At 36.5% G+C, this 26,637-nt stretch overlaps 2 protein-coding genes across 4 annotated transcripts; one reads left to right on the forward strand and one right to left on the reverse strand.

Annotated features, from left to right (window-relative positions):
• Positions 1–6,372: 6,372 nt before the first annotated feature.
• LOC133301671 (uncharacterized protein At4g22758-like) lies at positions 6,373–8,368 on the reverse strand. Its single transcript, XM_061501334.1, has 2 exons — positions 7,672–8,368; positions 6,373–6,800 (listed from the first exon to the last, which is right to left on the reverse strand). Exons 1-2 carry the CDS (start codon positions 7,904–7,906, stop codon positions 6,616–6,618), a joined length of 420 nt encoding a protein of 139 aa, XP_061357318.1. The 5' UTR covers positions 7,907–8,368; the 3' UTR covers positions 6,373–6,615.
• A 2,883-nt stretch (positions 8,369–11,251) lies between these two features.
• LOC133301667 (protein C2-DOMAIN ABA-RELATED 9-like) lies at positions 11,252–13,705 on the forward strand. Of its 3 annotated transcripts, none has more exons than XM_061501326.1 (3): positions 11,256–11,483; positions 12,849–12,948; positions 13,063–13,700. In XM_061501326.1, exons 1-3 carry the CDS (start codon positions 11,367–11,369, stop codon positions 13,368–13,370), a joined length of 525 nt encoding a protein of 174 aa, XP_061357310.1. In that variant the 5' UTR covers positions 11,256–11,366; the 3' UTR covers positions 13,371–13,700. The 3 variants fall into 3 exon arrangements, with proteins under 3 accessions (XP_061357311.1, XP_061357310.1, XP_061357309.1); XM_061501325.1 differs by having other exon boundaries at positions 11,267–11,483; positions 12,849–12,944; positions 13,059–13,691; XM_061501327.1 differs by lacking the exon at positions 12,849–12,948 and having other exon boundaries at positions 11,252–11,483; positions 13,059–13,705.
• The last annotated feature ends 12,932 nt before the right edge of the window (positions 13,706–26,637 follow it).

The raw sequence follows: 26,637 nt of genomic DNA on the forward strand, positions 1-26,637 counted from the left end.
CCGAAACATCACACATATTTCATCTCATCATTTCAGAAAGCTGAATCTTGGTGGGACATTGAGATTACATCTCCACACTCCCATTTTGTGCTAAAAAATCCGAACCAACCTCCAAACCCAAAACCTAGATCTAATTTTTGTGTGAAAGATGAGTTCAAGTCCAAACATGGTTCCTATAGTTATTTACTACAATGGGAGGCATTTTGAAGGTCCGAACGGTGTCCGATTTGAAGGAAAAACAAAAACGATGAAAATCAAAGTGGGCACTACATGCAATGAACTGAAGGAGAGAATTCTTCAAAAAATGGGGTCAGAAGGCATACATTCCATCCACCGCATGATAGCCAGGTTAGAGACTGTAGTGGATATGGATACAATATACTACATTGGAAACGATATAAATGATGATGAAGATGTGGAGTTCGTAACAGATGCGTTTGTTGAATGGAAAGTATTAAAATATATTGAGATATATGTTGAAGTTGATGTTGGACAATCTTCATCTTTACCGGTGCATACAACCACTACTGCACACTGTACCGGTCAAGAAGATACAGTTGTACGATCTTCTGCACCTCCTCAGGTAGCATTGGATGAGGATGAAGAGGATGAAGACGAGGACTATGTGGACAGCGAAGATGAGGGAGAACCTGAAAGTGCTATTCCAGAAGGTGATTCGTCAGACACTGAAGTGGACGGTAATTTTGAGGCTGACATGAGCGCCGTAAGTCTCGGTACCCCAGCCTTGTCACCACTTCATGTCGACCCAGTCAGTAGTGGTAAGTTATTAAATTTGAACATTTGCTTTAGACAATTTATTATTTGTGGTGGTATTCATTCAGACAAATGAGAGTTGATCTTTAGATGCAGGGTCTGAGGAGCCATTCTGGAATGAAAGCCAACATTATTCATTCATTAACTGGGCGCACCCTAATGACGAGTTGGAGATCCTATATGGCGATGATGACTTGCACGGAGGTTGGAAGTTAGGAGATCCGTTATTTGTGCAACAAGAATTTGGGTCCAAACCAGAATTGCAACATGCTGTGAAGATACATTGTATGAAGGGGCGCAGGACAGCCATAGTTGAAAAAAGCGACGAGTCAAGATTTGTTATGAAGTGTAAAAACCATGCTGACGGTTGTCCCTGGTATATGAGGGCAATTAAGCCGAAGAAGGGAGCTAATTGGGTGGTCCGTAAATGGGGTCAAGGTCACACATGCCTAAATCAAGGCCTAACACAGGATCATAGACAGTTGGATTCAAATGTCATTTGTGCGGCTATAATGAGTATGTATTCTACTGTGTATTTAATGATTCAGATTAATTGAGAATATGGTAAAGTTATTTTTTTTCCAGATATGTTAAAGGAAGATCCATCCACAAGACCAGCTCTGATACAGGAGAGGATACAGGGAACATATGGATACAACATAACGTACAGGAAGGCCTGGAAGGCAAAAATGAAGGCCATCGTTAAGTTGTTTGGTGACTGGGAGAAATCGTACGCATTCTTGCCAAATTGGCTGAAGTATATGACGGAGGTGAATGTGGGTTCTGTGTTCAAACTTGATACAAATCAATGTTTTGATGAACGTCGGGTTTATACAGACAGGGCCGTATTTCAAAGGGTTTTTTGGACATTTCACCAATGCATTGAAGCATTCAAACACTGCAAGCCTGTAATTCAAATTGACGGCACTCATCTGTATGGGAAGTACAGAGGTACTCTATTGATTGCAACATCTCAGGATGGAGATGGATTTCTGCTCCCTATTGCCTTTGCTGTTGTTCCTCCAGGTGAGTAAATAATTGCTGCTCCCTATGACAAAGTCCCCTTCCAGCACCTTTGAGTGATTATGCGGGCGCTGGAAAATAATATGTGTCACCACATAATGAAGAATGCGAGCAGAAACTGACAAGTTGCTAACAGGATAATGAGCAAAATGACCGGGCTCAGCGTCTGCCCTCCTAGTCTCTGTAACAATGGTCTCCCGGTTATAATCACCAAATATATGATGGCTGTCTCCATCATATAGTGCTGCTCCTGTGACACCATCAAAATCGAACCCCAGTAGCTCCGTCCAGATAGGAGCAGTCATGATGATATCAATCCCGCAGACACGGGAAGTCAGCTCGCCTTGCGAGTAGCCAAGGTTCTGGTAGAAGGCTCTTACCATAACCTCCGAGTATGGGCACCGCATCTCCGCCAGGTGAAGTAAATGTGTCTGCTCAAGAAGCGGCACAATGTCAAAACGCTCTAGGTTGAAGAATGCCGAATCCAGTGATTTCGGTTCGCAGATCTTCCGGGTCATGAAAAACTTCACGAACTTCTCGTGTGAAGGTATGTCATCCTCAAACAAATATCCGAACGTCAAGTCCGGAGCCTGACTCGAAGCAGCCTGGGGCTGAGAGGATGACGACCCATCGTGACGACTCTTGGTTCTTCTCTCGGAATGGGTCACTGGCAGCTTTGAAACGCGTCGAGAGGTCATTGTGTCACACTATTAAACTGAAAAAATAACCAAAATCAGAAATTAGATACATGTTAGGGTTAGGGTTAGGGTTAGGGTTAGGGTTAGATTCAGGTTTAGGGTTAGGGTTAGGGTAAGCGTATGACATACAAATTGATAAAATAATTCGGACAGAATCAAATGATATAAACGAAAATACAATGAATCAGAACAGAAATCATAACATAATTGAAAAAACTGAAAAAAAAATGCACCTTTGATCGATTTCAATCGGTAGAAGGCAGAGAGGTTGCAAGGTCCGCGAATGATGATCAGAAACAAGACGAATTGGTGCAAGATTATGCCTGAAATCGCTCAAGAAGACACTCCTCCAGCAGCTCTACTCGGGTACCCCTTTTGTGGGTTTTCGAAATGGGGCTGCTGGGGTATTTTAAAACCCTACCGTCGATGTTTACCCGGGTACACTGCTCCTTACCCGGGTAAATAATTCAACCATTTTCCCAGATTCAAGAACTCTACCAGGGTACACCCCTACATACTCGGGTAGATAAAAAGTTTCAAAATTTACCCGGGTAGGTAATGGTGTACCCGGGTAGGCTTCGTGGTCAACGGTCAAACAGGGGCAGATTGGTGTTATGTTTGTTGGGGAGGGTAAATTTTCGAAATAGTTTTGAATGAAGGGCAATTTGGTAATTAGTTATTAATTAAGGGTTATAAGGGTCAAAAAGCCAAACTATGACAGCAGTCTATCTATCTAGATTACTAACAAATAAACACGTGGACTCCTATTTTTAATGATTCACTTAACTGCTACTGCAACCTCTTGACAAATAACGGCTGTTAAAACTGCTCAAACCTGCATGCATATATATATATGGGTCAGGATCATTTTACACCTGTATATATATATATATATATATATATATATATATATATATATATATATATATATATAGAGGTGGGATCCTTTGACACCGGTGTCAAATTTAAAGTTTGACATCTCATCTGAGAGCCGTTAGATCAAAAAAGATCAATGGTGTCACATGCTTATAAATCAGAGTCGTTGATCTTTTTTGATCTAACGGCTCTCAGATGAGGTGTCAAACTTCAAATTTGACACCGGTGCCGTCAAAAGATCCTACCTCTATATATATATATATTGATGGCTCTGAAGCCATTGCATTATGAGTCATGCTAAATGAATTGATGGGGGTAAACCACTAGAAAAATTATTACGGGATTCTAGCAGAAGCAGAGCCACATTCTAAACGCAAGTTTCAGAGTATAATTATTTTGATTTCATTTCATACAATTTTTACTTATTAAGGTACTGGTCCTTATTTTCCATAAAAAAAATTGGTGCTTATAGTTTCTAATTAAACACACACACACACACAAAAGTAAAATTGCCATTTTTTTAAAATTTCTTTCCACACAATTCAAACTATATTGTATTTATAACAGGAATGTTATATTTACTATATTTTTAGCCTTACTAATCTTACTACCTTATTATTTATCATTCGATCAATTTGAAATTAACAGTAATAATTTTTTTTCAAGCTAAAATGGTAGTAAGTATAACCGTCCCCTATTTATAATATAAAAACCTTAATTTAAAACAATTGAGATTTTTCTTTTTTAAAAAAAAGAGAGCCATACAATAATCTAGGGGTGGTAATTCAGGTCGACACGACACGAATTTAAAATCGGGTTAAAATCTTTAACACGAACATGACTTACTTATGTTGCGGGTTGACACGACACAACACGATACGAATAATTCACAAACTCATAATATATCTCTTGTTATGCGGGTTAACATGACACGATAAGACATAAATATCCTATTTACAACACAATACAAATAACATGTAACAAGACATATGATACGATACGAATTTTTTCGAATCCGTTTTTATCATGTTTAAACACGATACAAATTTGAAAATAGATAAATCCAAACATCAATTTTTGGTGTGTTCATATCAACATATCGTGTTGAAAATCATCATCCTAGTGGAAAAACCCAAGGGGGCGTGCTTTAGCTCACATTATCCAAGATTCGCATCTCATTTCGAAATGGATGGAGGTGAAGTTTACGTAATGGAAACTGGTCGCAATGTGGTGCAAATGAATAGCGCACGTGGATTCCCTTTTTTTCTTATAACAACCCAAACCGGTCAAAATTGTCTTGCATTTTAAATTTGCCAGTTAAAAAATATCAAGTTGGATTTTGTTAAAGTAATTCTTAACAGTGTATTTTATGCATCGGATATAGTATTCAAACTTTTATGTTCTTAAATGGTTGGCCTTATACTCACATCACATGGACGCTCAATTTGAAAGATGCCCAAAATTTTTCAATCTTAAATTTGTCAACCGTCTTTCTCGACTTATCAAAGCCATCACGAGAACTAACATTACTTATCATTGCAAATTTTGTCTAAGATCTTAGGACCTATTTGCAAATGAAATTTAGTGCGTTGTAGAACATTAAAAAAATATGAAAAAATTGTTGCACTTTATAAATAATATTAAATATTAAATTCTTTAATTTTATTTTTTTATACCAATTTATTATAAGAAAGTAGATTGTCTAAAGAATCTTTTGACGCGACTAGGTTATATGCTAGTTGTTTGGTTAATTCACCATATTATCTTTTTTTAAAAGAAAATTATTAATTTATTCTACTGTTAAAGTTATGTATCATTTTATCTCGTTTGATCAAAGTTGACTGAAATGACTCCACTTTAAAGTTAAATTTTACAGATGGTATGATCTCATTTGCTGTTAGATATTTACTCTAATAAATAAGACATTTACTTGAGTAAATTTCGGACAAAGGACATTAAATTAACACTAAATTAGAAATAGATATTAAATAAAAAATTATTAAATTCATTAAGTCATGTAATATTTAAAATATTAAATAATTCTTAATTATCTACCGCAATCTTTTGCAATCCATGAAAATTAAAAATTCAAAATCATTATTAATAATAACCAATCGATTATTGATTTATTTTTCCTATGCATTCAGAAAAATTCAATCCATTAGATAATTATTTTTTGCAAATAAAAAAATTGAAAAAAATCAATAATTATATTGTTATTATTGATAATAAATGTGGCATTTTTTAATTTACGGTAATTCAAAATTTAATTCTCATTTATACAATAATATTTAGAAAGTTCGATGAATTCAAAAAAATTAAATTTATTATTAATAACGCTAATTTGACTAATACCAATTTGATGCCATGCTGGATCTAATATCATTTGCATTATTGAGTTTTCACTTGATCTCGCTATACGCATAGAAAAAGCAGAGTGCAGCACCAAAGAGAAGTCAAGGACTCTAGAAGCTTGCACGCTATGAAACTTGATTGCAGGAGCAACTCGATTTACATGCATAAAAAAGGATTTTTATTAGTTCTGAATAAATGTATTTTGCGTCTTTATATCCAATAATCCTAACAATAAAAATTTACCAAAAACATTAAAAAAGATTGAGTATAATGTTATTTTGTTTTTCTTATTGATTGTAGACGGCCCTCTTTCCCTTTCTTGATTTTGAATTCAGTACAAGTCTTAAGTCTATTTTCAAATGTTATTATTATTAATATTTTCTCAGTAACATATCAAACATCTTACTCAAGTGTTAAAAGACTTGACAATCAAATGAATTATAACGTCGTAAACTTATGAAATGTTATCTTAGTTGTATCTTTCACTTGCCAATAATATTCTTCAAGGCGTTTATGTTATCTGTTCCCTCTTAACACTTGTCAACTGGATGGAAATCTTTATGGATCAAATCATAATACATTCAATGCATTAGAATCGCAACTTACACACAATAAGGAAGCTTCAAATGAAAAAAATTGACCATAAAGCAAAATTATCATTTTTATTTCATCAAAGCTGAAAGGTGTATCTCCAAATATATGAAAAATACTTCACTCTTGCAACAGTTCAGGGGCGTCTCTAGCTAACGCTTAACAGAGACAACCATTAACATAAACACAACCAAAGTGGAACAAAAAAGTAAATTTACCCAAAAAAAAAAAACTAAAAATAATAAATAAAGCAGCATTGTAAAAAACGCTTAATTCCCCACAATTTTAATTTGATTCATTAATGGGAAGAAATCTTCAGGTTGAGGGACTTGTTTAACCAAGCCTTCCAACTACCACTTCCCCTGCGCGAAAGTGGTGCAGTCCCACTTCCATCATCAGCTGCCTCATTCGTACTCTGTGGCTTCTTGCATAGCATGAAATTCCGAGCTCCATGTGATCCAATTGTATCCCACGGACTCAAAGCTGCAACAACAACAAACCACAAATTTACAACTTATCCAAATAGAAAGTTCTTCTCAATCACAAAAGAATCCATATATTTTTGTTTGAAAGTAAATGCTTACACAGTTTCAGCCAAAGATACTGGTTTTTACTAAATTAAAAATTCTCAAAAATTCATGTGAAAGTCCAAATTTTAACCCCTAAACCACATAATTGAGCAATTCAACCCGATAAGAAAATATTAGCCAATAATGACAACTCTTCTATGCAATAGTCAAAAAGCTAAAAAATCATAGGCCAAACACATTCCTCAAATGTTCAAGCTAAAAAATTCTAATTGCAAGATTGAAAAATAGGAAAATGCAATAAGGAAAGCATCATAAACCTCCTATTGTGTAGGTATACATTAAGTAGCCTTAACTTTACATTTACAAGAGATACATAAAAAAGCTCCTACTTGTAGTATAGGTCCATCAAGGGTAAGGTAAGACCCATTGTGAGGGTATATACTATTACTTAAGTAACCTTACATTTGCAAGAGGCACATAAAAAATGCTATAAAAACTCCTGCTATGCAATGAAATATATATTATATACTAAGTAGCCTATTTTAAATATGAATCAAATCTATAACCTCAGGTAACATGGCATAAACTCCAACATTTGTGCCTAAAGCACTATGGATACAAAATTGACTACAAACTAATGATTTCTCATTTTTGCAGCAACAACAGTTGAGAAATTTTACAGTAAGTATATTTATACTAAGATCGGCATGCAAATACTGACTTTCTATGTGTTATTGTAAAATTTCTCATCTGGGGTGAATATATTTGCCATAAACTAATTGCAAAAGATAAAAAGGGGTTTCTATGATTAAAGGGGAAATTACCATCAGATCCAACATTGGGACAATAGAGAGAGAAACCGCTATTATCACCCCCCAAAACGGGAAGCCTACCCTCACGAGCATAAGATTTAAGGGCGGTGTCGATCACCGCCGCCACGAGCTCCTCCTCATTCACAACGAATCGAATTGGGCCAGCGCTTCCCATCACATTTATGCTAATCAATAGCCTCTTGCAATTGGCAGCATTCTGATTCTTCTTCTGCTTACTCAGCAACATCGTCTCACAAATCCAAAACAAATCAAAAGAATTTCTTTTTTTCAAAAAACAAAAAAAGAAAGAACGAAATTTCACAATTAGGACCCAAAATCCCGAGATCTATAAATCAGAGAAACAGAATGTTGAATTCCGAGAACGAATTTTGTGGGGGGACAAAAAAAAAAAAATTGAAAATGGTGATGAATATTGCGGGGTTGGGTCCGATTTATTGCGATCTAGATTATTTAGGGGTCGACGCCGAGGCAGCGATAATACCAGCCTTGCTTGCAAGAACCGAAAGCGAAGAGAGAGGAAGCAGAAGGAGGAAGAAGAAGAGCGCTCGCCCTTGATGGCAAAAGGGAGCGCATGAAATCGAAGATGAACAGGGTTTCCACCATTCACAACGAACTTGGAAGATCTGAAAGCGAAATTGGAGAATTTTGGAAATGGCGATGCCAAAAGGGTTAAGGAGGTATTTATTTAAATTGAATTTGGGATTAAATGTTAGGTAAGGTTATAGAGCCGACGGGTTTGTGATTATTATTATTATTATTACGATATTTGAGAATTTGTTGTAATCGTACGTACGGATAGAGATTGCGCAATAATGTGGGATTATTTAGATAATTTTTATTTTGTAAATTCATGTATGAAATTAAGATAATAGAGTTCTGATTACCAAAAAATAAAAAAATAACAGAGTTCAAATAAATGTCACGTGTTCCTAATTTTTCTCAGAGAAATATCTATGGTACTACTACTCCTTCACTCAGTACATCTCTCTAATAAAAAATGAAGAATATCTGTCATCAAATATCACTTATTAAATGATAGATGTACCTACTACAGATGTATAGAAGATGATATCCACTATAAGTATTAAGATCTTGGCGTACATGTCTCGGTATATAATGTCACATGTTCCTAATTTTCCTTAGCGTAAGTATTAAATAATAAGGTCTTAACGCACATGTATAGTATTCAAGTAATTCAACAATAGACTACAAGGCGTAGATATAGGTACAATATATGTTCCAGGCCCAAGTCGTTATAGGTGTTCTGTCTTGGATTTAAGTGAAGTGCGATCACCTCGCACCACCAATGAGGCTTAACCTGGTATTGACTATGATGGTAGCAGCAGCCGTTTAACATTATCACAGTATACACCAATGAACTTGTGTGAGATTTGAGTTGTTACTAGCTCTTATCATAGTCATTGAATCTTGTTGATATAGTGGTTGTTGTTGCCGTGGAATGAAGGGTAATATGCTTTGATGCTCCAGTCAGAAAGCGTGGGAGGGATTAGAGTACCTTGTTAATTAAGAATGAGCATCCCATTATAGTTAATTTTGGAAGAGCATTCCTATAGATTACGTTGAATGTATTATGTATACATGCCCTCTCACATAGAAGTGAGAGATCTAGAATAAAAAAAGGTAATTTGAGCTTTTCATAAGGGAAAATCCATTAATTACCTAACTATTTTTCGAAGTGGGCCTTGGGGGTGCTCTGTTAAAGGAGTTTTGTTGTTCCCAGTTGAAATCAATGGGCTTGGAAAAAGTAAGTGTGAATATTTGGGCAATACATCAAGGCCGGCCCTTGCCTCAATGTAAAGATCCAATTGATGTCTTTGACATTATCTCTTACCCTACACAATCAAAAAATAGTTTCATATTCTAATTCCATAAACATATATGCATAGAAACATCACAAATAGGGGTGTTAACAGGCTGAGCCGAGCCGAACTTTGGTCTTAAAAGGCTAAGCATGTGTTTAAATGTGCCAACCTGATCAAGCTTGTTACCTGTTATGAATATAATTATCGGCCTGTGGTCTGACTTATTTACAAAAAATAAAAGCCTAATTTAGCCTGTTTAAAAAAAAAATAAGACAACAAAAATTTATCCAAACAAAATGTACCATCCACAACACTAATAATTTCATAAAAATTCATAAATTCAATGTATATCCAAACAGTATAATATAGAACAAAATCATTCAAAAAGTCTATTTAACCAATAAAATGATGTGAAATTGATTGAGGAGAAAGAGAGGACTATTACAAGTAATATAAAAATATAAAATAAAAATATAAAATAATATATTAGGCCAGCCTGAGAGGCTCTAAGGCTGAACTTTTGAATGAGAGCCTAAGACCTTTTTGTTAAACGAACTTTTATACAAGTTCAAGCCTGGTGCCAACAATCAATTTTAGACATGTAAGCTCAAGCATTTACGAGCCGAGCCAAAGACTCCTGGTTCGTTTAGCACCCCTAATCACAAACAAGGAAATCAGTACCTTAGATTTGGTTTCCTTGGGAATAATATAGTTGTTAAAATCTTTTTGATCACTCACTTAGGGGGTGTTTGGTAGAGGAGATATTTTTTTTACCAGGTAAATGCAATTACTAGGAATATGGTAGAAAAATGAGTTTGATAGAAAAGTTAAAAAAAAATTGTTTGGTTGGTGAAAATTTTTCCGAAAAAATTGAGTTAGAAGAGGTAGTATTGTCATCATTTTTGTCACCTTTTTCCTACTTGCCAAGCTATGCAAATACCATGTTCAAATTGGTAAACTTCAATTGTGCATTTTTGCACTTATTCTCAATTGCTAGACAAAAGAGATTGGTGGACAAATTTTTATAAACCCTCTACCAAACAAAGACAACATCAATTCCCAAACTCAAATGGATGGGCATCTCCACCAAAAACTTCAACCAAACACTCAAGGTTTTTTGTGGTTCTTCTAAGAAAATATATTACTTATTGGTCATTACTCTTTCTAAATTCATACGCACAATCATATATGATAACAAATTAGTATGCAAAAATTCCCTCTAAAATTAGATACTACTAAGCATAATAATATATATATATAACATAAATAGATTTACAAAAGTATTAAAAAAAGAAAAATTGAAATAATATTTCTTTCAAAATTAAAGACTATAACATATTGACGTACATTTCACTTAATTACATAAACCTATTATATTAAAACATAGAAATTCAACTTATCAAATATCCCCTTAAAACATAAAGGAAAAAAAAAAGCCTTATGTTGATATCTAGATAAAGGCAAATAAAAAAAATGCATTCTTATATACAAAATTCGTAAATATTTGCGATCGTGCAACCTTGTAGGAATAGGAGAGGCTGTAAGCCACGAAAAGAGTCTTGATACACCAGGATCACAAATTCCATTACCTGCCAATTTTGCTTTTTCTTTCAAAAGCATTTTGTTTTGAACGAGCATAATTCGGACACGTGAAAAGCAATGTACGTAAAATAAGATTGATATCTAAAGATTCCTTTAGTAGGGTCCACTTTTCTGCTCCGTGCCAAACTTTTCATACGTTAATTTGACTCATTGTAGCTCTCAAACTTTGTTCAGTTTTTATGGTAAACATCAAACCCTATCTTTTGTTCTGTTAGTAACAAGGGTTCCAGGCAAATCTCCGCAATCACAAGTTGTGCTACGATGGACAGTATTCTGGTTCTGGGTCTTCTCAAACTTCGTATTAAAAGAGGCATTAATCTCGCAATTCGAGATTCTCGTTCCAGTGACCCTTATATCGTTGTCAACATGGGCGAACAGGTTAAGACCTTGCAATTTAAGGGTCTCAATTCTCTTCTTTTTCTTTTGCTTTGAAGATGTCCTTGACTTTACAAAAAAATAAAATAAATGTCTTTGATGAATAGGGTTGTTTGTGCTGAGAGCTGGTGTTCTTCTTGATGAATTTGGGAAAACAACTGTTTTTTTTTTGCCTCTATTTCCTCAAGTTTTCCTTTATGAGATTTTGTCAATTGTGATTTTGTTTTGTTGGGTCTCATTAATGGGAAATTTATGATACAAAAAAAATCCTCTTCCCCAACTGATTATAACTATTTACTTTGGGGAAATATGTATTTATAATAATTTTTTTTATTCAAAAATTATTGGCTGACTAGATAGAAAAAAAATAAAATTTATATCATAATTATAATTTTTTTTACAACGACACTAAATAAGAGTAAAGTATCTTTTGAGTCTTCAACAAAAATTATGCGATTTATTTTAATTCTTTAACAAAAAAAAAAGTTGACTTGTAATTCTTCTGAAATTTAAAATAGATTCAGTTAGTCAAAATCGTGGTCATTCTAAAATTTAAAAAAGACCTACATTAGTCCCTCAAAAGAATTAACATGGGTCTATTTTTAATTTTAGAGAGACTACAAGTCAATTTTTTTTTCCCTAAAAGATTAAATTGAGCTCTATAATTTTTGTTGAGGATTTTACTCATAAAACTATTAAAATGTCTTTACTTAATAATTTGAACTTTTAGGTTAGATGATTGTTTATCGGTATAGGTTTTGCAATATTTGTTTATGTGCTTAGATCAGCACCAGACTTTTTTTGTTGTTGTTGTTGATATATGCACTATACTTTTTAACATCTGAGAAATGTTGTTTTGGAATTATGGCTTTTATTTAACACTCCAATTTTTTGTTCACAGAAAGAAAGAAAAAAAAAGCTCCAATTTTTATGTGGGTGGAGAAATATCTTTCGGGGATGTAATTTGATTAGCAAAATCATTTGTTGAATTTTATGGAGGTTTTAATTAATCATGAATAACAAGATCAAAAGACAGAGATGACACTGGATGTATATTCAAAACAAGTTATTGTCATTGTTGCTTTTGTTGTTTTCAATTTAGCCATAGGGATTCAAGTGTAATGCAAAATTGGATACCTTCTATAAGTACCTTGAGACTACAACCAAGCTAATTCAATAGTAGAAATTAGCCTCATACACAAGGACAAGGTGCAGGAACACCTCATGTTTTTAGAAACCCCATATTTCATGCTTTAAAATATATTGAAAATGCACGACAAAATTCTTGAACAATTCAAACTCAGAGCCTTGTCTTTGAAGGAGATATATAACTGAACAATCCTGAAGATTTATTTCATGTTGATGCAGAAGCTGAGGACTCATGTGGTGAAACAGAACTGCAATCCTGAGTGGAATGAAGAATTGACCCTTTCTATAAGGGATGTTAATACTCCTATACATCTGGTAAGTACTTAATTAAGCTCAATGATTCTTATCCTTCTAAGGGCTATCACTATAGCACAAGAATAGAAAAATGCTTACTTGTTGATGGCTTTGCACTTTGGTTTTTCTCTGCAGACAGTTTATGACAAAGACACTTTCTCTGTGGATGACAAAATGGGTGAGGCAGAAATAGACTTAAAACCATATCTTGAGTGTGTAAAGATGGCGATGGAGTTGGAGAAACTCCCACATGGTTGTGCAGTAAAGAGGATTCAACCAAATAGGACTAACTGTCTTGCTGAAGAGAGTAGCTGCATTTTGCAAAATGGAAATATCATCCAAGACATGATTTTAAGATTGAGAAATGTTGAGCGTGGCGAAATAGTTGTGCAAATTGAGTGGATTGATGTTATAGGTTGCAAGGGCTTATCAGAGGTAGAATTTTAAGGTATATATATAGGGTTCTATTAATTTCCTGTTATTGAAAAAAAGTTAGCTGCAGCTGACACATGCTATTCAGGATGTGGTTCCGTATCCTGAAAAGCATGTGACTATTGCACGAAACAGTATTTTTGCCGTAGCTAAAGAGACATATTTCCTATATATATAAAGCATTGAAACCTTTTATATGGCCTCGTGCTTTATGCAGTGGTTAATGTATTGTGATATTATGTATAATGCTAAGAGGACTCTGTAATTTTTCTTATGGAGTGAGACATATATAGTAGTTAGTAAGTTTCCAAAATATTTTTGCATGATGACAATCCGTGCAAGTAATCAAGTATCGAAATATGTATATACAATCTTATCTTGATAAGCGTCATGAATGTACTTATTTTGACATTGTAAATAATTCTTCTACACATCAACATTTTTACCTAGTCTACTATTTGGTTATTGATGAATTAATTATTCAGACAAAAAAAAAATTGTTGACCAAATTATAAGCTTGACAACAAAAAAATAAAAAAAGAAACTTAAATATCAAATAAAAATTCAACCTCAAGAACTAAAATATTCTTAAAATCAAACAATATCATCTAAACTTGCATAGTCTAAGAAAAACAAAGCTTCTCAACACATAAAAATAAAAGTACTATAATATCAAATATTCACTTAAAATAATGAAATAATTTATTTAGATGGAGATCAATGAATATATCAAGGAGTTTAGGGTTTAGAGATGAAAACTGAGAAAATGTAAGACCAAACTCATTTTAGGGATTTTTTTTTTAAAGAAAAATATAACTCAAGAAGTGAATTCGCTCCGTGCTGTGCCCAACTCATTTTATCCCATACTTATGCGGTGTAGGTTAAAATGGATTAACAAGTTTATAATTACAACCTAACCCTTCAAATTTAATGATTTAAAGGGGCAACCATCTTATTGAACTCATTTTACTAGCTCTAATTAAGTGTAAGGAAAAAGAGGAATATAATGGAATTCCATTATAAAAGGATGAAGTTGTTAGATCATGGTCCTTTCTTCTTATCGGTCTCCTTTCCTCCTACTCTTCCTCAATCTTTTTCCGCTACAAATCAGCTTATACTCATCGTACGATATTAGCGTACTACTAAATAAGAGTATGGTAAAAATATCCTATTGTTAGGTTATTTGACTCATTTGGGATCTTTGACTCTTAATATTTCAATTTGGTATTGAATTGATATATTTTATCATTTGGGATCGTTTAATTCCGCAAGGAGCCTAATGGATTTGAGTTCTGCCCCCACCTCTAGCGAAACTCTTGTTTTTTTATTCTTCAACCAGTTTCGCTCTCTCCCCTGTTGAAACCGATTTTCATTTTCTTTTCTTTTTGAAAACCTCTTTAATGCAATTTGATTTGTAGTCAAGTGAGCTTCGTTCAATTGCAGAACTCCGGAATGTTAATTCCCTCTCAGCCAATGGCGGAAATAAAAAAATTTATTTATATCTACATAATTAATGGTGGGGTTCGGGAGCAATGTTTCTGAATTTTTTTTTTAAATATACTATGAATAGTTTTTTTTTTAATAACCATAAAGTAAGCCTCTTGAAATGGGAATTTTTTTGATGCTCCAGGCCCATGTGGTCCTTCCATTCAGGGAGTGTCACATAGACAAAAATTTATTTTTTATTTCTCTTATCTTCTCTCTCCTCGATAGTTGTCTAATTTTGATTGGTTCGAACCACTTAGTTAATGGTGATTTGGGACCACCGAAATTCTTTTCCTTCTAAAATTCTAGTTATAACTTTGTATCTCCTTTAAAATATTAAATTTTTAATGGATGTGATATTTAACCAAATGAGATAATGAATATACAAGAATTGAGGCAGCCAGAGGAAAGTTGATACAATGAAATGATCATCGAGTATTTGTTCTCATTGACTACTTTTTTTCTTTCAAAAGTTAGTTAGTGCACACACTTGCAACAACGTAGGTCCGCTAGTGCTCTGAGCATATAAAGAAACCAAAGGTTAAATAGATGAACGAGTATGAGGGATGATAGAGAAGTTAGAAAGACATGGTTGTACATACCTTAGATACAAACTCAGTTCAGCTCAGAAGTTGCGAGAGAAAGTGAAATGACAGTGGTGCATGGGATTAGAATAGAATTGTCAGTCACGAATTGGTAATTATTGTTAAAGTGCAGACTCCCTTTCTGCTTTTAGATCCAAATGTTTTAGTTCCAATTCACTACATTTTAAGCCACAAATGATGTAGTTCACTAGTCGTCGAGATCCTTGGTGAAAACTGCTTCACTTCTTATTTAGGCAGTGACAAAGAAACACAAGAAAAAGGGAAAAAAAAATGAAAACCAGTTTCGCCGGGTGAGGGGGTCAGAACTGGTTGGAGGAAGAAAATAAAACAAAAGTTCCACTAGGGGTGGGGGCAGAACTCAAACCCACTGAACTTCCTCCGCAAAATTAAACGACCCCCAATGGTAAAATATATTAACCCAATATTAAATTAGGGAAATATTAATCTTATGCAACGTAAGATAACATCTTTTTCCTACATATTTATTGATTTTCGTGTAGTTTAATTTTTATTTTTTTATTTTTTTATTTTTTATAAGTGAGTGGGCTCCACCCATGATTGTGTCTACAATAGAAGATAACTACCCTCCTACAACATGAGATTAGGAAACCTCATTAAATTAAGGGGTAAAAGATCCCAAATGGGTCAAAGATCCCGATTGTTATGTTGTTATTATTGTCTCACTATTATATTCTGATGCTTTCATTGCATGGCTGATAACACTTACATGAAAGAATTAACTACTAATATGCAGGTGTCATAAAGAATTAGCCACTAAAGTGCATGTATCACAACCAACCCCGATGGTGTTGTACAATTAATATTATTTTAAAAATAAATAAATTAATAAAATCATCATTAATTTTATTTAAATAAAAAATTAAATACATTTTTATATTGAAAACAAATCTTTGTAATTGATATTAGGTTTAAGAGTCATAGAAAGACAAAAACTTAATCCCACAACACCTTCTATACATTTATTTAAAAATTGATTGAGCAACTATTAAAAAATTTAAAATATTTTTTATTTTTAACAGTAAAAACAAAATAAAAATGTAAATAAGATGATTACAGAAAAAATAAAAATAAAATAAAATTACATAAGATGATTACACAATATATGCGGTCCATAGAAAAAGTAAAAAGAAAGAAAGAAAGATAAGATTATAAATATCCTAACTTTTCATGGAAGAGGAAAACAATTATTTAAATCTCAAGCCTTCTATAAAAGAGCCAAACAACAATAAAAAAAAAAGAGAACTATAAAAACTAGGTAAATAATCATAAGCCTTCTATGGTGGATAATAAAAAGAAAAGAAAAGAAAAGAAAATATTACATAAATCAAATCGTAAGAGAATCCACAAAAGGGGCATGAATCTATTAACTAAGGAAGAGAGTGATCTCAAAATATTTCCTCTTAAAATTTTCATGTTCAGATGTCCTTTAATTCAATTTATAGAGAATTTAGAATAATTATTGTGACATTTTATTTTCAAAAGTTCTCTCTCTATTCCCCTAATGTAAGTAGAGTTTGTTTGGATGAATTTTTTTCTTCAAAAGTTATTTTTTTTAAAATAATTTATTTTTACTGCAATCAAGTGTTTGGATATTTCCTTTTAAAAAAGAAAAAGTAACAAAAAAATAATAATAAAAAATCAGCTTTTTTTAAGTTAAAATTTTTAACTTCTAAAAAAAAACGAAGTCGAAAGTAAAATATGTTTTTTTTTTTTCAAAGTTCAAATTTGTTCCAACCCCAACCAATCTCACCTCTCACGCCGTTATCACCACTATTGTTGCTGCTATTGCCGTCATCATCATGACCATTGCCATCACCACCACGTTCCCCACACTCTGCATCTCTACCATTGCCACCTCCTTGACATCATCCATACCACTACCGTCGTCACCCCTCCACCACTATCACTCTGTCACCGCCTACACCACCATTCCTCATTGCCACTACGATTGATGCTGTAACCAAATTTACTCCCATAATTTATTTTCATATTTCCTTTTTAATAATATTATACTTAAAAAATACTTTTTAATTTTAATATCCAAATAATATATTTATTTGAATGTGCTTTTCACATACTATATCCAAATGTAAAATTACTTTCACTTTTGAAAAAAAATTATTCTAAATAAACAAAGACATAAATAATTATTTTTACAAAAGTCCTTTAACGGACCTGAAACCAACAAGATGATGCTATTTGAAAACGTGTTCTTCATGGGAATTGTATCCCTATGTTAACTTTTCAATGGTGCTGGTCTCCGCTCGAAAAGAGGTTTTAGTTTGAGATGTGGGCCAATTATTGTTCACAAGTCCAGTTCTTGACTTTTCTTGCAGCCCAATTTTCAACATTAAAACGATGTAATTTGAAAAATATTTTTGTACGAGTTATAAACGTGTATGTTATCTTTTCAATGGCTTCGACCTCCGCTTGATACGAGTTCTATAGTTCCACATACCAGTCAATCACTATTCACTACTCATGCATTCAGGTGATTACATTCAAATTCATTATGTTTTAAATAAAAAAGAAGTTTAAAAACTTTTATATTAAGAAATGAAGTCATTGTTTAATGGATTAATTAATTATTTATGTAGTTGTTAGTTAATTAATTATTTATGTAGTTGTTAGTTACTTATAGTTAAATTACATCTTAGGCATCATCCATGGCTTTATATCAATAAACAAAGAGTTTTATTAATCTCCTTTCACATAAGATAGTTATCTTATGTTGTAGAGAGAAAATAGGTGGGTCCCGCCATTACAAGAAAAAAGAAAAAGAAGAAAAATGTGGGGTGCAAAAATCGAAGTGAGAGAAAATGAGATAAGTTACCTTATGTGAAAAGAGAGTAATATTTCCCATAAACAAATGCTATGCATCATCCATGACTTTATATATAAAAAAAGTGCAGGTAAGGTATGCAATCAGCCAAAAAATGCGTTAACTTTTTTTATTTTGAAAATTGAGGGAAAAGATTACAAAACAGGGCAAGATCTCATAAAAGAAATACCCTTCATATCACAGACCAACAACCCAGTACACTCGGGTGGGACATGCTCAAAAATATGAATCTCCCAGTCGTTAAAGGAATAGCCCAAAAAAGCTAGCCTATCCGCAAGCCTGTTGCTTTCCCTGTACGAATGACTAAGTTTGGTATTCCAAGATCTATCTAACAATTCTCTAATCCCATTGATCAAGGTTCCTAACGGGTGATTCATGACCTCTTCCTGCTGCAAGACCAGTTGTATGGCTTCTTGAGAGTCCCTTTCCACCCAAAGGTTAGGTATCCCCATTTCCCAAGCTACTTCCAGGCCATGGAGGAGCCCCCATAATTCCGCTCTAGTGGGGGTCCCTACACCAGTGTTCCTACAAAAACCTTTAACCCACTTACCTGAAGCATTCCTTATAGCACCACCACAGCTCGTCTTGTTTCCTCCATCAGTGCAAGCACCATAAAAATTAAGTTTGCATCATCCTTCTACCGGACACAACCAGCGCACCAGCCTATCCTCCTTCTCATGCACCTTCAAACCTGTTGGATGAAGATCCCTCCGCGCAATCTCTCCTTGCGATACAAAGACCTTTGCTCGCCTAATAATAGAATCATGTGCAACAGATTTACCCTCGAAAACCAAGCTATTTCTGTCCCTCCACATGAGCCAGCAAATAGTCCCAAAGATGTCTCTCCACTCATAACCTTGCACCCTGATCTTGCATTGTAAATATTGAGTGAACCACTCTTGGCCTGGTGTAGAGAAAAAGCCAGCCCACCACTGCTCGGGTTCAAAGTAGTCCCACAGGGTCTTACTCCAAACACAATCACGGAAAACGTGAATTGTGTTTTCAATACCAGTTTTGCATCTTGGGCATACCACGTCATCTGTCAACTGTCTGTGGGCTCTCCTTTCATTTGTTAATAGATTGTTTCCTATAGCCAACCAGAGAAAATTTTGCACCTGTTTCGGTCCCTTCCACCGCCAAGCCATCCCGGTTGCACTCCTCCTGTCCTCACTGATTCCATTTGTTAACATAGCATACGCCGTCTTCACCGAGAATAATCCATCGCCTGATAGACTCCAAGTCACAACGTCTTCGCCCTTCTCCGGAGTAGGGGGTCTGACGATGAGGTGGAGACCATTTGGGTTAGGAGATCCCAGTTCCAGTTCCCCAGATCAGTCACCAAGTCTTTCACAGCCCATCTGCCAGCATATTCAGGTATGTGAACGTTCTCCTTGACCACGACCCTCCCATTAAGGGGAAGCCACCTATCCCTCCAGAAATTGGTGCGAAGGCCATTACCGACTTGAATTCTCGTTCCTTCCACCAGTTTTGGCCAACCCCTCATCACCTCCCTCCATAGGTTCGAGGCTCGTCTGTTGACTTTCAGATCAGCAATTAAGTCCTCACCCACACCATATTTGCTCCTAAGAACGCGAGCCCAAAGGATGTTTCTGTGCATAAGGATGCCGTGACCTATCTTCATGATGAACGCTTGGTTATTCTCCCTTATCCTTCGAATGCCGATACCGCCCAACTCCTTTACCTTGCAAACCTTATCCCAAGCCAAGGCATGGACCTTCCTCTTATCTACTGCGGATCCCCATAAGAACATCCTTGACCTTCTTTCGATGCCTTCACAAACGGCCCTCGGCAAATGGCACGTCTGCATGGCATAGGAAGGGATCGTTGAGAGCACCGATTGCACCAAAGTTGCCTTTCCCGCAAGCGAAAGGAGGATCTGTTCCAGTTGTTGAGTCTCCTATCCATCCGCTCCAAGATGAAGGCAAATGTAGATGATCTGGTCCTCCCACTCATAAGTGGGATGCCCAAGTATTTTCCAAGGTCAGCAGCAATGGGAGACTCCATAGCCTGGGAAATTTGCCCAGTTCTAGTGTGATTCACGTTCTTGGAGAAAAAAATCCTAGTTTTGTCTTTGCTGACTCTTTGTCCCGACAAGTCGCAGAAACAATTAAGGATCCCACGAATCAGACTTGCTTGTTCCATGGAAGCCTCCGCAAATAAGAGCAAGTCATCCGCAAAAAACAAGTGCGAGATGGGAGGCCCGTTCCTCTTGAGAACGACAGGTTTCCAAAGTTTACGTTTGGTGGCTTCCACAATCAGGTGGGCCAACCTTTCGATACACAGGACGAATAGGTAAGGAGAAAACGGATCTCCTTGCCTAATTCCTCTACTCGGGGTGAAGTTCTTTGTATGACTACCTTCCCACAACACATTCATGACAGGAGAGGAAACACTCTCCATAATAAGCTCAACCGCTTCATAGTTCAAACCAGCCTCCTGCAAGGTTTGGCGTAAGAAACCCCAATTGATCCTATCATAGGCCTTTTCCAGGTCGACTTTGATGGCCATCCAGCCCAAATCCCCTTTCTTGGAATTCATAGAATGGATTATCTCCTGCGCAATGATAATATTGTCACTACTATGTCTGCCCCTAATGAAGCTACATTGGTTGGGAAGCACCAAAGCCTCCATATGAGGTCTCAATCTGTTAGCCAAAATTTTTGTGACAATTTTAAACACCACGTTGCACAAACTGATAGGGCGAAACTTCTTAATAGAATCGGGATTCTCTTCCTTTGGAATGAGGCAAATTGAAGACTGGTTAATCCCTTTAATTCTTTTCGGTTCCTGGAAAATGTCAGCAATCAGATTAACCACTGAGGGGCCCACAGAATCCCATTGAGTTTGGAAAAAGCAGGCTTGCAAGCCGTCGGGCCCAGGTGCTTTGAAACCATCCATACTCACCTCCAACGTGGTGGGTCTGCGATGGATATGGTAAAAAGAAGCGCTCTGGATCTTGGGAAACCGACCAAAAAGAGGGAACGACCTCAGACAACACCCATCCTTTGTATATAACTTCTTGAAGAACCCCATCACCATGCACTTAAGTTCCCCAGGTTCAGAGATCCACACTCCCTCCTCATCTCTCAGGGCGAAGATCTTGTTTCTTCTCCTCCTTGCTACGGTAGCATTATGGTAAAACCTAGTGTTCCTATCCCCATCAAGAAGCCATTTTTGCTTAGATCTTTGGAACCAGATCATTTCCTCCTTGATGTAGATTCCATTTAATTCGTCCCACAAGCTTCTATAAAGGGTTTCGAGAGAATCCGTAGGCTGTCTCTGGAGTTCCAAATCTACTCCTGTCAATCGTGCAAGGAGTCTGAACTTTTGACGGATAAGCTTCCTGAAGGTGTGCTTGTGCCAGTGAGAAGCTTCATTCAGGAAACGCTTAGCAGCTTCCTCCCAACCCCTTCCTTCCATCCAGCAGTTCTTCACAAGGTCCTCAAAACCCTCACACGACAACCAGGCCGCCAGGAAACGAAACGGTTTCCTCCCCTTCAACTCATCGCGGTTGGCCCCCTCCCACAGCAGCAGGGGACGGTGATCCGAGCTGAAATATGGCAGGTGCAAGACGAACCGATCCTGGTAGGCAGCCATCCAGGCAGGGTTAACGATTGCCCTATCCAGCCGCTCCAAAATATGGCCTCTCTTCCATGTGAACGAAGGTCCTTTAAACCCCAGATTAAGCAGATCGCAATCATGAAGGCAATCAAAAAACTCCTTCATACTACCACTGTCAGCCTCTCTCCCTCCCATCTTCTCCTGAGCTTCCAAAATGGCGTTGAAATCGCCCATGACAATCCAGGGCTTAGTGCTACTCCTACTCAAATTCCTAAGCTCCTCCCACAGCAACTTACGCGCTGCCTTTCTAGGGCTACCATACACAAAGGTGGCATGCTCCTCCTTGCTCGAAACCAACCACTTCACATTAACGTGAATAAACTGAAAATGGGACGCCAACAGAGAGACATCAACGCTTCTGTTGTCCCACAAAACCCAAATCCCGCCAGAAAAACCCACTGCTTCACTCCTTACGTGACTATTAAAGCCCAAATGCTTGATCCTTCTATCAGCTACAATCCCACTGATACGAACTTCCAGAAGGACCAGGATTTTAATATTATAATTCCTCACCATATCTCTAATAAAGAGACCAAAACCTTTCTTCTTAGCACCACAGCAATTCCAACAAAAAACACTCATTAAAAAAATAATAAAAGGAGAAACCGGACCCACAGCCCTGAGATTAAGTGAGAAAGCAGCTTTTAAGGACATCCTCGTCTGCTGAACTGACTACCCCAGGCTTATCCTGCTCATTCCTGCACAACAGCACTGTCTCAACCATAGGGTTTATCCCAATAGCCTTGTCACTGTCCAAGGTTGCCTGCCCGTTGACTTCGTGGGGACCAGGGTTACACCTAATGGATTTAGGGGTTGTCACTGTCACTTTGCCATTATCCGCCTTACACATAACAGGCTCGGTGCCCCCAATGGCCTCCCCCTTATACGGAATGCTCGCCTCTACGTGGCTACTTTTCTGGGACTCCATTCCCCCTCTCCCTTTTATATGTTTAACAACCCCCAAGGGATTGCCTCTTTCGCGTAAGGTCTCTGGTTGCCCACGGTAGGTCAAACTAGGTATCCCTCATTTTATCTGCTCCTCTCCCGTTCCCTTACCTCGGTCTCTAGCACCTTTCTGCACTCCGTCAGGAATCTGAGCAGCATGCTGTTTGTTCTTTTCGAGAAATGTCGATGGAGGCTTCTCCCCCGTCCGGTTACTCTTTGCCGCTGCCGCTTTCGCCATCCCTTCCGGAACCGCCGTGTTCTTTCTCCCTCTGTGTCCTCTTTTGACAACCATCCATGCCCCAAAGGCTTCCGTTTCAACAGGTTTCATCTCTTTTGCTGTTTCTGCCACCCCCACGTTACCTGAGGTTTCCCCGGTTGTCTTGGCCCCAATTACTTCTTCTACAATATGTTGTTCTTTCTTTCTGTCGTCATTGGGACCCTTCATGGTGTAATCTAACCCCCCATTACACGTCTCCTTCTTGTGCCCATAGCGTCCGCAGGCAAAACAAATCTTGTGTAAGCCTTCATAGCCCACATTAAAGTAAATGAACTCCTGCTTGAGTAAATCCCACAGCCTAATTCTCGAAACAAAGCTACGACGCAGGTCAACCTCTACGCAAAGTCTGGCAAAACGCGCCCTGTCTGTGATTTCACCCACCATCCCTTCTGCCCTTCTAAGAGATGTTTTATCCACCTTCAGGGTTCTTCCTAGCATGTTCCCTATCCTCCAAAGGTGTTGGGAAGTATAGAATTCCGTTGGAAGCCCAGGGATCCTCAGCCAGACCGCTAACTTCTTCACCTCTTCGTCATACGGATCAAAGAATGGCCTTCATCTCTGAACAATGACATAGTGATCCAATACTATCCACGGTCCATCGTGAAGGACATGAAAGTAGTCACGCTCATCGTTAAACAAAAGGAGAAGATGTCCATTATCCAAGTCCGTAATCTCGTACGTCCCTGCAAGGTTCCAAAGTCTATGTAGCCTGGCCATTAGTAAGTGTTGCACCACCTTCTTTCCCATCAACTTAATAATGAGAGCCTTACGCCACTTTTTGCAATCTTCTTGATGTTGTTTCCTCGAATAGACATACGTTGGGCAGAGTGGATCGTCTTCTCCACCACCTCCTACTGCATCCGGCAAGTCCTCCTCGTCCTCCTCTCTTGTCTGGGTTGTCATCCAATGCTCCTCTTCACAGTCCTCTTCCTGACTTCCTCCATTCAAGCATAGCACTTTATCTAGATAAGAAACCACTTTATTATACCTTCCTGCACCCACCCCTCTGTCCTTCATAACTTTATCGTGCTTTGCCTCAAGTTCTCTGTTCAACCTCTCTGCCCCTTGCAGCTCCTTCTCCTCCATCTCATCATCCATGGTGGCATCCACGTGCTCAACACAACCTTTGGCTTTCTTCCCGTTCCTCTCCATCTGCTCATGCTCTTCCGACTCCGGTGTTTTCCTCTCTCTTTCTTTAGAGAAAGCAGTAGCTTTCTTGTAGGGGGACATCCCCAATCCCCCCGCTCCTCCTTCTAGTTACTCACTATAAAAAAAAAATGCGCTAACTTATTTAGGACTTGTTTGAATGAGCTTTTTTAGAAAAAAAATATTTCTCATAAAAAATCTGTTTGAATGCCTTCTTTTTCAAAAAATAAAAATAAAAAAAAGTCAAAAACCTGCATTTTTTTAAGCTAAAAAATTTAACTTTAAAAAAAGTAGAAATCAAAAACCAAATATTTTTATCAAAACGAACTATTTTTTTTAAATCTAAATAGCTTTAACTTTTGTTAAAAGTACTTCTAAAATAAGTAAGATATAAAAAAAAAAAAATTTGAGGTCATCCAAACGGGCTCCTAATTTGTACTTTCTAGTTCAATAAAAGAAATTGTAATTTTTATATAAAGTAAAAATTAAAGCAGTAAAAACTCTCTGTTCATGGAAATATTTTTTTTATAGTTTGGGAACACTCAAAACTTGGTGCTTCCTCTCACAACACCAATTTTTTCTTCTCATTTTTATCCATACTATTTTATCTCTTTTCCATTTTTACCGTCCTATTTACACAAAGAGACTATCCTATTGTTGGTGGTCCCAAAACATAGAAAGTGCTCAATATTCAGATATTTACATAACAATATCCTGATATTTCACCCAATATATCCAGATTAATTGCCCAAATATCTGGATATCTTTTCCCATATATCTCAGGAGAGAAACCAAACTAGCCAAGGGATATTTTTTTTTCTCAAGAGATCCTCACTCAAAATTCTTGCTTTTCCACATTCTACCACACCCTAGGGCCTCCTAATGAGCTAGGAAAGATCACAAAATAGTATGTAAAAATAGATTATGTAATTGTTCGATTAACATATCCCTCTAACTTTCCAATAATCCAGTCCCACAGAAAAAGATACATGTATTCAAATCCTTCAATAGTAAAACACACCTTAACACACATGCAAATCATAACCAGCTTTGATATCAATATTGGGCCTCATAATTCGAAAATCAAATAGAAGACAGAGAGGGTGGTTCTATAGCTTACATGATCCTAAGGCTTGCAAATTTAAATTTGATAAAGAACCAATTCAACCTAAAATCTTAAGGTGTTAAGTGATGGCCTTTTTAATACTTTTATATTATTTTCTCTAACACACCTCCTCACGTAAGAGCCCTTTGGACTTGAAACGTGGAATATGGCACAAGCCCATTATTGGTTTGCCTTGTGCTACACAAGCTCATTTTTTTGGTCTGCCTTGTGTTTTTCGTAATTCCACCTGAAAGTGAGGGGGGGGTGGATCGAACTCGTGACCTCATGGTCCCTGAAGCTCTGATACCGAGTTAAAGAACCACTTCAACCCAAAACCTTAAGGTAGTAGGTAAGGGCCTTTTTAATGATTTATATTATTTTCTCTAACACACCCCCTCACGCAAGAGCCCTTTGAGTTTGAAGCGTGGAATATGGCATAAGCCCATTATTGGTCTACCTTGTGCTGCACAAGCCCATTTTTTTGGTCTGCCTTGTATTTTTCGTAATTCCACCTGAAAGTGGGGGGCGGTGAGTAGGGGTGTTCGCGGTCTGGATTGGATCGGTTTTACAAGCAAAAATCATCCGATCCAATACCTTCGGTTTGAATTTTTTTTCAAATCCGATCCGATCTAATCCAATTTTTTTCGGTTTGGATTGGATCTGTTTTCGATTTTTTGAAAATCCTAAAATTTGTTTAATGATAATTGTGCAAATAACATCTTTTGTATATATTGGCTTTGTAATTTTTTTTTTTTTGAAATACCAAAGCATCAGTAAACGATAATAGTTTTTTTTTTTGGCGATGAGATATGAAGCTCTACATAGATGAAATTTTGTTGATGAAATGTGATTAGATTTTTTTTAAGTGTTGTTGATGGGTTAACAGGTCTTGAATTTAGAAATTTTTAGGCTATGATTGGGGAAAAACTCAAGTAGGTAGAAGAAAATTAATATATTGGATCGATTTTCATCAACTCATCCGAAAACCGATCCAATCCAATTAAAATTTGCGGTTTTTTTTGCGGTTTTCGATTTTTCGGTTTTCGGTTTTTCGGTTCGGTCACCGCGGTTTGAATCGGTTTGGATCGGTTGATGAACACCCCTAGCGGTGAGGATTGAACTCGTGACCTTGTAGTCACTCAAGCTCTGATACCATGATAAAGAACCAATTCAACCCAAAACCTTAAGGTGTTAAGTGATGACCTTTTTAATAC

Source organism: Gastrolobium bilobum, unplaced genomic scaffold, assembly GCF_033153095.1.
Source record: "Gastrolobium bilobum isolate Gb01-03AN ecotype WA unplaced genomic scaffold, APGP_CSIRO_Gbil_v1 utg20349, whole genome shotgun sequence".
NCBI classification, from domain to species: domain Eukaryota; kingdom Viridiplantae; phylum Streptophyta; class Magnoliopsida; order Fabales; family Fabaceae; genus Gastrolobium; species Gastrolobium bilobum.